This window comes from Quercus suber, unplaced genomic scaffold, assembly GCF_002906115.3.
Source record: "Quercus suber isolate HL8 unplaced genomic scaffold, Cork oak 2.0 scaffold_70, whole genome shotgun sequence".
Taxonomy (NCBI): domain Eukaryota; kingdom Viridiplantae; phylum Streptophyta; class Magnoliopsida; order Fagales; family Fagaceae; genus Quercus; species Quercus suber.
The window spans coordinates 1,096,541-1,108,522 of NW_027069535.1; the positions used below are offsets into that span (position 1 = coordinate 1,096,541).

Here is an 11,982-nt window from a genome sequence, read left to right on the forward strand (position 1 = left end):
GCATTCCAAAGTAATGTTTTGGGAAACGTTTGGCCATTCCAGCACCACATGGCATTTTCTGAGTGGATTTGGACGTTGTGTTTGTTTTGGGATAATGCACATCAAGTGAATGCTGAAAGTTTATACTAGGATTGACAAGGATGATCATGAGCCAGTAGGTGTCACTAACAAAAATTAAGTACAGTTGCTTAAATGTTATACCTTAAGTTTTTAATTAAATTTAACCATTTGGTTGCATTGGCCAATAAATCACATAGTTATATTTAATTATCACGAAAAAAATATTGTTTACCATTGCATTGCGCCATAAAATTGAATTTAATTGAGAAACTTAAGGTATAATACTTTTAAAAAAACTGTATGATGCCAATATGCTACCCTATTATGAATGTCAAGGCTGGGGGGCATCAACGATTTATGCAAGAGGATGGATTGTTGGTTGACAGTAAAATTCTGGCAAAGTAATCTGGATCATGTAACCTTCTTGAATGTGGTGCTCCACTGATTGAAATTGTTCTTCTAGGTACTCAAGTTTGAATGTATGTAGTAGAAGTGTAGGACCATACCCTCACTAGATCTTTCCAAATAAAAAGTTTCAAGGCCTGGACCAAGATTACTTGTTCTGTGACTTCTGTCTCGATAAAATATGGATTCTGCGGTCAAACATAGGCCACAACAAATTGAAAGGTCCCAAAGGTATAAGGTTCTGTTTGAATATCGCTTATTATTAAAAATTAAAAATTAAAAATTAAAAATATTGTAGTAAAATAATTTTTAAATGTGTGAATAGTATTGTTGGACCCAATTTTAAAGTTTTTTTTGCTGAATAAAGTATTTGCAGGTCCCATAAATAGTGCACAGGACCCACTAAAAACACAAAACGCAGCTAAAAGTTCAATTTTAGTTTTATCAAAACGTACGCTAAGAATCAACCACAAGAGTAAAGAGTAATCCTAGGACAATGATTACTTCACAATTTTAAAGTGATTAGAACACAATTATTTTTATATAAACTTTTCGCTTATGATGATAGCTATTTATTATTAGACTAAAACACCAATCAATTTTTGGTGTAGGTGAATATTGAATTGTAAATCTCTTATTCAATTATCAAAAACTTAATTAGTTGAACTAACATTCAATTGTCTTAGCCAGAAGAATTATTACAAAATGTTAAAGCTGTTTTCAATTTTTTATTTTAAAAAGTGATACTAAATATAATTTATGCCATAATAATAATAAATATAATTTTTAATTATTTTTACGGCACATCAATTTTTAACCCACTTTAGCAGTGAAAACTCAATTAGTTCACTTCTCACAGCAGAATACAAAAAGTCCGAATAGTAAACCAAAACCTTAAATACATACTGAAAAGCCATCTCCACCTAATCCTCAGGAATCTGAAAGACACATTGGCTTGTAATCAAAGGCATTCAAAACAAATTACATATCTATTTACATTAACAGAAACAAATTGAACAAGCTTCTATTCCAATTCAAGCATTCCAATCTGCAAGCCAAAGCAAAACTCTTAGAAGTTATTGGAGCCCTAGCCTTAGCCTTAGCCTTAGCCTTAGCTTTAGCCTCCTTACCTTAACCCATTTAATAATTTCTTATAACATATATAGTATTTTCTTGGGATTAAAGGTGTCGTTTCGTTATTTTAGGTATTACAGTTGTAGATCTTGTTGTTTGGATTAAACCCAGACAAGGGAACAAAACCAAAACCAAAGCCAAAGTCTTTTGGTTATTTTTTATTTTTTTTACAGAAGTGGGCTTCTCTGATTGGTTGGTTTAGATGTGGGGTGGGCCCACACTTTCGTAGACTTCACTTTCACTCGCAGAAGTTGGACACTGCTAAGCCTATATAATGAGAAGGGTCTCTGCTTGCAGCTTCATAAGCCTGTTTTCCAGGACAAATCAAAAGCACAAGGACCAGGACAAGGACAAGGACAAGCTCACTCAGGTACTCTTTTTTGTGTGCCTTTTATTCTTCTTATTTTGTAATAACAAAAGGAAACTGCTTGTGCATGCTGGTACATAATTCTCTAATAAAATCTGGGTTTTGCTTTGTTTTTGTGTTGGCCTAGAGAACTAGAGAAGCTATGGAGAACCCCATGTACAATGCAGGCAACAATGTGGAGGTACGGGTTTGTTAATTTGTTCAGAATTTGTGAAAGGTTTTATTTTGATTGCATTTGCGTTTTCTTAGATTTTTTTTTTTTTTTTAATGTTTAAATTTGTCATCATTTTACATGATTTTTATTGTTAACTTAATAGACCATTGTAGTGAAGTTACCAAATTTATGTGTTAGACTTGATGGCATTGCCATTTTTTACTTTTGTGGACCAACGGGGCATACGATTTTGTTTCAAGGAATCAATTCTGTGTCTTTGATTATTAATCAAGTGAGAAATTGCCCAAAAACTGGAGAGAGAGATAAAGGGGAAGTCAAAGAAGGAAAAGAAAGAAAAGGAAAGAGAAACTGCAAAGTGCAAACAATATAACGGTAAAAGTTAGAGGAGTTATAGCAATTGCAGAAAACCTCTTGAATGGAATCACATTCCCAAGTCTTAGAAAGTATTTTATGTGACATGGTATTTCCCCTCGTTATTGCAAATGATATTTTATTATCAGCTAAGCTTATACCCTAATTTGTTTACTCTTTAGAAAACAAAATTACTTTATATTAATTCAATGAAGCAGTTTCAGGGCTAAAGAAGCTCCCAATTTAACATCCTGACTTCTGCTTTCCCTAACAGATTGCAGTCCGAAAAGCAAATGACTCAAACCATGGTTGTGCTACTAATATCGTACTAAACCATGACTTCTCTGAAGGGCTGCATTTGTGGCATCCCAACAATTGTGATGGCTTTGTGGTATCAGCTGAGTCAGCTCACCCAGAAGGAACTTCAGAAAAGTTGGGTGGTAATTATGCAGTTGTTTCAAATCGCAAGGAATGCTGGCAGGGCTTGGAACAAGATATCACAGCCAGGGTTTCCCCAGGTTCCACTTATACAGTTTCTGCCCATGTTGGAGTATCAGGGCCTCTTCAGGGATCCACTGATGTCCTGGCAACATTGAAACTAGAAAACCGAGGTTCAGGGACTAGCTATTTGTTCATTGGAAGGTAATGGATACTGTAATTCGCAATATTGCCTTTCCACTTTAAGGAAAAGGAAACATTTTAACCGCATTTATGACATACAGAACTTCTGTGTCTAAGGAGAAGTGGGAGAAGTTGGAAGGCACATTCTCATTGCCAGCTATGCCTGACCGGGTTGTATTTTATTTCGAAGGGCCTTCACCTGGAGTTGATATTCTTATAGAATCAGTAGTGATCACCTGTTCCAGTCCAAGTGAGTGTGAGGTAATTATACTTTTTGACCTTTTTTGCTCAGTTTATTTTCAGTCAAAAGGACTTTGGTGAAAGCTGAGATACATAGAACTATAGAAGTATCTATTGATATAAAGAGTATTTATGAAGTGTCATTACTTAAACAAGGTTTGCAAGTTACTCCTATTTAGTTTCAATTTTTATGCAATCTGCCTAAGCATTTTTAACCCAAAATTTATTTTTTAAGAAGTTAGTACTAATTATTTTTGTGATATGGCTTTCTATTTGAATCTGAAAGAGTGTAAGCCAGAGATGCTTTGATGCCGGAGATGAGAATATCATCCTAAACCCCAAATTTGAGGATGGCCTGAACAATTGGTCTGGAAGAGGCTGCAAGATTGTTTTACATGATTCTATGGCAGATGGGAAAATAGTCCCACTGTCTGGAAAGTATTTTGCATCTGCAACAGAGCGCACACAGAACTGGAATGGTATTCAGCAGGAGATCACAGGAAAAGTGCAGCGAAAGCTTGCTTATGATGTTATTGCTGTTGTTCGGATATTTGGTAACAATGTCACTAATTCTGATGTGCGAGTGACTTTGTGGGTGCAAACACCAAACCTTCGTGAACAGTATATAGGCGTTGCCAAGTTAGTTCTTTTTCTCCATTTTTCATTTCCATATTGTGAAAACGTCCATGAATCCACATGAAATCTGTGAAAACAGCATTTTCCCATGTTAATTGCCCATGTGTGCATGCACACGTGTTTGAACATAGGTATTTATAGCTCCATGACACAATCCTGAAAGTCTTGAGATATCCCATATAGGCGATATCCCATATAGGCACATGTGGTTACATTTCTTCTGTTTGCTTTTTTTTTTTTTTTTTTTTTTCTATTAAAGAAAAAATTCCTGTTACCCTGAATTGGCAACATACTTAACATGGACATATCCCTTCACTTTGAAAATATTCACAATGGGTGTTGCCTATTTCTGTAGTGCTCAAGCAACAGACAAGGATTGGGTACAGTTGCAGGGAAAGTTCCTTCTAAATGGTTCTCCATCCAAAGTAGTCATATATGTTGAAGGTCCACCTTCGGGCACTGATATCCTTCTCAACAGTTTAATTGTAAAGCATGCAGAGAAAACCCCTCCTTCACCTCCCCCAGTTATTGAGGTTGGTTGACTAAGGATTTAGACTTTGAAAATTATCTATATATGCATCTTTAAGTTGAGCCTGGTTTTCTAACTTTTAAGCATTCAATTATTGGTTTTTGTTTCTAGAATCCTGCCTTTGGAGTAAATATAATTCAAAATAGCAGTCTAAGTGATGGCACCAATGGGTGGTTTCCCCTTGGTAATTGCACTTTGAGCGTTGCTACTGGTTCACCTCATATTCTTCCACCAATGGCAAGAGAATCACTTGGACCTCATGAACCTTTAAGTGGTCGCTATATCCTTGTGACCAATCGCACACAGACTTGGATGGGTCCTGCTCAGATGATCACAGATAGACTTAAACTTTTTTTGACATACCAAGTATCTGGTTGGGTTCGAATTGGTTCTGGAGCTAGTGGTCCACAAAATGTGAATGTTGCACTAGGTGTGGACAGTCAGTGGGTTAATGGGGGGCAAGTTGAGGTTAATGGTGATGGATGGCATGAAATTGGTGGTTCCTTCAGAATTGAGAAGCAACCTTCCAAGGTTATGGTTTATGTTCAAGGTCCATCTCCAGGTGTTGACTTAATGGTTGCTGGAGTTCAGATTTTTCCTGTTGATCGACAGGCAAGGTTTAGATATCTACGGAGGCAGACTGATCAGGTAATTTCTAGTTTTGATTTATATGGTATTTGATCAATTTCAGCTTGGCAGAACCGTAAATTGAAAAACGCTGGTAAAGCTTTTGGCGTGACTCACAACTTAACCAGTTAGGTTACTGCTAGGACTGCTAAACAAAACCAGTAACATTTTAATAAACACGCTCGGTTGATTTTGGCCATCATTGTGCATAAAACATCCTATACATTTTCTTAGGTTGCACTTGCTACTCTTGATATATATAGTCACTATAGTATTTGGACTATCAGTAATATGATACAGTTACGATTACCAATCTGACATTTCTCTTAAATTTCCCTAAACTTGTTCTACTAGAATAATAAGTTGTCTTATCTGTTTTGTAAGCATCATCTATTTGCCTCAATGATTGATGATTATCAATACATTATGTGCCCAAGTATATTTAATTTGAGCTAGCTAGCCTGATGAGTTGAGTTTTCTAACTTATTTATATAAGCGGTGAACTGATTTTCTTCCAACATTGAGGGGTTCCTTCTCCCAAGATTAATCTGGAATACTTCTCATTTGCTGGAATGCAGAACCGTAAGCGTGATGTCATCCTAAAATTCTCAGGAGTGGATTCAAGCACTTTGCTTGGCACAATGGTGTTAGTCAAACAAACGCAAAACACTTTTCCTTTGGGGTCATGTATGAGCAGAACAAACATTGATAATGAAGATTTTGTTGATTTCTTTACAAAAAATTTCAATTGGGCTGTCTTTGGCAATGAGTTGAAGTGGTACTGGACAGAACCACAGCAGGGAAATTTCAACTACAATGATGCTGATGAGATGTTGGCCTTGTGTAAAAGCCACAACATACAGACTAGAGGTCATTGTATTTTCTGGGAAGTGATCAACACAGTCCAATCATGGATCCAAGCACTGAACAAAAATGACTTGATGACAGCTGTCCAAAATCGCCTAACAGGTCTTCTCACACGCTACAAGGGGAAGTTCATGCACTATGATGTTAACAATGAGATGCTGCATGGTTCATTCTATCAAGATAGACTAGGTAAGGATATCCGAGCAAACATGTTCAAGACTGCACACCAACTAGATCCATCTGCCCTCCTGTTTGTGAATGATTATCACGTTGAGGATGGATGTGACACCAGATCATCTCCAGAAAAGTACATTCAACATATTCTTGATTTGCAAGAGCAAGGTGCACCTGTTGGAGGTATTGGAATACAAGGGCACATAGACAGTCCAGTTGGGCCTATTGTTTGCTCAGCTTTGGATAAATTGGGTATTCTTGGTCTTCCAATCTGGTTTACAGAGCTTGATGTGTCTTCCATTAATGAATATGTTAGAGGGGACGATCTGGAAGTGATGCTTAGGGAAGCTTTTGCCCATCCTGCAGTAGATGGTATAATGCTATGGGGATTCTGGGAGTTGTTTATGAGCCGGAACAATTCACATCTAGTGAATGCAGAGGGTGACATTAATGAAGCTGGTAAAAGATACCTTGCTCTTAGAAAAGAGTGGCTGTCTCATGCACGTGGGCATATTGATGACCAAGGACAGTTCCAGTTTAGAGGCTTCCATGGAACATACACTCTGGAAATTATTAATTCCTCCAAGAAGGTTTCAAAGACATTTGTTGTTGACAATGGTGACTCGCCACTGGTGGTTCCCATAGATTTGTAAGTTTGCTGCTTCAACCAATAATAAGGTACATATTTCATCATGAGTTACACATTGTAAAAAAATAAAAATTCATGTGAAAAAAGAGAAAGGCAAATATGTTTGTGAATTTGTGGGGTTACATTCACATATTGTTTATACATAAAAGAAAAAAGAAAAAAAGATTTTATATACGTTGGTTTGTGGTTGTAAAATTCTGTAAAAAATATAAGGAATAAAGATATCTTGTTGGTTGTGATATTAAACTGTCTCTCTTTTGTTGGACAATAATTTCTTCTCTACTTAAATTATCAGAATGATATATAGGTGTGCCACGACTAGCATCCTATTTTTCATCTTGTCTATATGGATAAACGATGGTTTATACGTGGAAAGTGTCCTTTCCTCCTACAAAAATAAGGGTTAAGTTGTATATTTGGTCCTTAACCTTATTTTAAAATCATCATTATACTTAATTTAAAATGTTTCATAATAGCTCTTACCATCATTTAATTGATAAGCAATATTGACATAAACAAACATAATTCTTGAAATTATGATTACTGCGATTATGTGAAGCTTAAAGCGTGACATGGATTCCAGTTGTTATGTTAGCATTTTTCATTCATTAGATAATATTACGAATCTTCTTTAAACTATATTGAAAGTATAGGAACTAAAGTGAAGCCTTTTAAAGTATAAAAATGATCTGAAACACAATTCAAGGGTTGAGGAACAAATTTTCACCAATAAAAGAATGGAAGTGGAATAAACCAGGTTAAGGTGAAGCACTAAATTGCAGTGCCACAATTTTCCTCTTGTACTCACAGACTGCTGCTGGGCTTCAAAACCAGATTCAAGATGAATGGGCCTGAACTATTTAGTGGCTTAAGTGGGTGCAACTCATAGATTAGAGGCGAAATAGGTTCTCAAATACAATAATAAAAATCGTCGATGGCTCAAAGCCCATAACTTTCAGTCTCAAACCTCTGATTTGCTGTTCCCATGCCATCATCTGTTCAAACGAATCAAGCCTCTAAATCAATTTGGAGGAAAAATTCATGTGTGCTTTTAATTATGACGTATTTAGGGTCAGTTTGGGATCCGTTTATTTTGTTGAAATTGAAATTTTTTTGCTAAAAATACTGTAGATAAAGATAAAAGTTAACTGAAATAGTATAATATAACCCATAAATAATAGTAAAAATTAGCTGAATAGTAGTCAAAATTAGCTGAATAGAAAAACAAGTTGGCAAAAATAATATTTTCCAAACGAACACTTAGAGTTTGTTTGGATACCGCTTATTTTGCTAAAAACACTGTAGCAAAATAATTTTTAAACTATGAATAGTGCCCGTAGGACCCAAGTTTACTGCTTATGCGTGTTTTTCACAAGTTTGGCTGGGTCGTGAACAGTGCTGTGGGACCCAGCCAAAAACGCAAAATAATTTCTAGGCAAACACACGCTTAATAGTCATATAATTATAAAATCAATGATCTTATGAATTCTCACTTAATGGAATGAAAAAGATTCCTTAAATTTGATTTTTTTTAAAAAAGAAAAAAAGAAAAAAGACCCTTCTAGCATATCATATGATTATAGTATAAGACATCAACCAAGCCAGGTTTGACTAAAATTAGATATTTTAAATATCTAACCTCGTCAAGAGTTTTGTAACTAAGTGATATTATCGAGTTCTCTCGTAGAGAATTTCGGTTTGAACTTCCTCTCATATTTTGTAAGAAATGACGACCCAACCAATAAGAATAAAAATTTGTTAAAGCTAACTGCTTTTGCACCGTCCCACTAATTACTCATGATTATACAACGTACTGTTTGAAGAAATGGAGGATCAGATATTAAAAATAAGACTTAAGAATAAAGCCCTAGTATTAAATTCTGCCTCATACTCGGGCTGAGAGGCTAGTCCTTAATATTGTCTTGGGTTTAATCAATATTTCCTGGATCCTTCTCATCGATCATGACCTTTCTTCTGGTAAAATAAAGAGCCCAATAGTCCCGTTGTCTCATTTTTATGTGGATGGGCTTGACCACTGTTAATCCACAGATAGCCCAATCAAGGCCTTGAATACCTTCTCTTTATTTGGATAAGAACTTATCATGCCCAAAAGAGCTTTCCCAACCGTGTCAAGAAAATTGAACCTAGTGGATCTGGATCCAGGAGAGGAGAAGAAATATAAAGGAAAAAGGATATTTCAAATTGATGCATCCACTTTTAAAGAAAATTAAAAAGTAATAGAAAATTATTTATTATATTGTAGATGTAACACAAAGTACATATATTGGCATTTCATTTTGTTCTTTTTTTAGTAATAAAATTGGTAAACTTTTAGCATTTCTCAAAAAACAAAATAAGACAAAAAGGAAAGTGTAAATTGCAGCGAAGCATGATATTTTAGAGGGAGGAATGACCCTGGGGCCTGAGCTATAATTGTCATTTACCAATACTAGACCAAAATATTAAGAAATTTCGTTGGACTGACCTTGAGCCAAGAATTGAAGTGTATTGCAAGGAAGAAGGAATATATAATTATATATAGACCATTCCTACAAATGGATGGTTTTTTTGAGACAAAGTTATTATGGGAGTTGAAGCCCGTTTGGTTTGTGTTTTCAAACAACATTTTTTAGTTTTTAAACAGCATTTCACGCATTTCAATACACTTTTTCACTCACACGTATTTTAAAAAATTACAAACAACAATTTTTAAACTACTACTACCGAACACCCCCGAAGTATTCGTTTTGATGTGAAACTTAGTACATTAAAAAAAAAAAACAAAAAAAGGATATAAATGCATTTTGAAAAAGCATCAACCTCATTACTTTTCTGAGATGTCCTTTTTAGTTTATAAATTTTTGCAAAAAGTGCCCTTAATTCTAGGTTAGATATCAATCACCCATAAATCAGTAACAAACTGTTGTTTGAACTCAAACAGTGTGAAAGTTAATTACATTATTTAAAAAAAAAAAAACAATGTGAAAGAAAAGAAATGACAAATTAAACAATTAAATCCTTGGAAAAATCAATAATTCACTAGGAAATAGAGAAACTCTGAAAATGTTATCTTATTTTTTGTTTTACAATTAGCTTAAAGACTATAAAACTCAATTTTCAACTAAAAATACTCGTAAAGTAATCATTTTTAATACACTGTTATGACTCTAATTTAACTTTATAGCCAAAAAAACAAAGAAGAACAAGAAGGAGAAGGGGAAGGAGAGACTATTATTCTCTTTCTAATCAAGTTTTTTTTTATTATATATAAAATAATGAACATGAATGTATAAAATTATAAATTAAGTGTGGAATGAAATTATCTTGTCCCATAACTGGTCTACATTAATTAGCTTAGGATGCTACTATCATATCAATTAGAATCTGGAGTTTTCAACTTGTCATAGCCTACAACTAACCAAAGAAAAAAAGAACACAGGTAGCTAGCTAGCTATGTCGTTACGATACATCATGTCAAGATAAATATAGTAATAGCCTATATCAAAAATCCCTTCCGTTTAAGCCCCAACACGCTGAACTTAAATGTGAGATCAAAGTCAAATTTTTGTTATAGGCTAATAGCGATCAAAGAGTGAAGACCTTTCCAATATCATAGTAATTATTATATTAGTTTGAATGATATGATCAACTCTACCTACATACAATATTTTAAACAAAAAGAGTCCCCACGCATAGCACATCCTTACAACAAACAATAATAAGTCTAGTGATTGAGTTTGGGTTGATGGAATATTACAAAAATTACAACAATAATATTTTTTTTTTTCACACTCGATGTTAAGGTAAAATGTTGTGATTAATACATGATAAAGTAAGGTCCATAATTGATTGGTATAAAATTGATATGGCCAACTAACTCCTATTAAACTATTTTGTCGTTGAATAAGGGACATGTATTACCAAAACTAATTAGTATCTTAGCAGGGTTAAGTAATATGTTTGAACTTGGTAAAAGAGTATAATTAAGTGTGTGTTTAACAATTAGTTTGTTTCCTTAAAAAAAAAAAAGTATCTTGGCCTGTTGATTAAAAAAAAATTATTTTGAAACAAATTCTATACAGTCAAATCCTTTCGAATCTATCAAAAAGTTTTTAAAAAATTACATCCCTAATATTACTCTATAATTAAATGGGTCTTAAGTTAATTCAATTTATAAGATCTCTTGATGTTGAGTATGGGATTTATTGAATCTTGTCTAAAAAAAAATATGAAAACCCTTCTAATTTCTATCCTAATCTAATAATAAATGATAATTATTATGAAACATATTCCACAAATTGTAAATTTTATGTGTGTCGTATTCACTTAGTGCACAAAACTCTCATTTTTGTAGAATTTAAGAAAGGTCATAACATATAGCCTTATGCCTAATTTGATGGAATGCACTTATCATCACTACATTTGTCTAAGGACACAATAATTTATATGCTCAATTTCACAACTTACTAATTTGTGTGGCTTGTGAGTTAGCGATACAAAATGGTAAGTCGCATAAGACAAAATATCTACCACTCTCAACCGCACAAGTTAACAAATTATAAAATATAGTATTTATTAGTTGAGTTTTTAGAATTAGAGCTTTACTAACGAATACTCGTAGGATTATATATGAATAAACAATCTTAAAAAAAAATTATGAAAAAAAATGTAAAAATAAACAACTTTTTAAACAATTTTTTCAATTTTACTTTAAACATACCTTAGCACATATATTAACCGCACCTTTAAAATTATCCCACCATGGCACCAAAGTTTACATCTATTTGAAATTCCACCTGTATTAAAAAAAAGAAAAAGAACAATAGTCTATTAAAAAATGATTTATAAGTCTAATTTACTATATATCAATGGCCCCACATCAATCACATCATTATGAAAGACACCCACCATCTACTTCTCTACTAATCTGAGTTCCTCTTTCTCTCTCTCTCTCTCCCTATCTTTTTTAAATTACTATGATGGATAGGGCCCAAAACAGTCCTATCCCTGTCTCTAAATACCTGGTTCCTTCCACGCCATAGACCCCACTTCTCACATGGGTGTACAGTAATCCTTGCCGGACTCCTGGCGCCACATTAGCCCAAACCCACCTTCCCCTTTCCATCATCAATTACACAATGACTCAC

The 11,982-nt window shown here is 34.1% G+C and overlaps 1 protein-coding gene across 1 annotated transcript; it reads left to right on the top strand.

Annotated features, from left to right (window-relative positions):
- Nucleotides 1–1,360: 1,360 nt before the first annotated feature.
- On the top strand, nucleotides 1,361–7,081 carry LOC112015573 (endo-1,4-beta-xylanase 1). The gene is made up of 8 exons (XM_024047986.2): nucleotides 1,361–1,969; nucleotides 2,094–2,147; nucleotides 2,767–3,134; nucleotides 3,215–3,374; nucleotides 3,640–3,992; nucleotides 4,345–4,522; nucleotides 4,630–5,166; nucleotides 5,724–7,081. Exons 1-8 carry the CDS (start codon nucleotides 1,874–1,876, stop codon nucleotides 6,837–6,839), a joined length of 2,862 nt encoding a protein of 953 aa, XP_023903754.2. The 5' UTR covers nucleotides 1,361–1,873; the 3' UTR covers nucleotides 6,840–7,081.
- The last annotated feature ends 4,901 nt before the right edge of the window (nucleotides 7,082–11,982 follow it).

Bases quoted from the DNA above. Each gene is read 5' to 3' on its own strand.
- LOC112015573 (XM_024047986.2), top strand. From the start codon at position 1,874: ATGAGAAGGGTCTCTGCTTGCAGCTTCATAAGCCTGTTTTCCAGGACA. The intron at 3,135-3,214 runs GTAATGGATACT...TATGACATACAG, and splicing joins AGCTATTTGTTCATTGGAAG to AACTTCTGTGTCTAAGGAGA. The intron at 3,375-3,639 runs GTAATTATACTT...TGAATCTGAAAG, and splicing joins CCAGTCCAAGTGAGTGTGAG to AGTGTAAGCCAGAGATGCTT.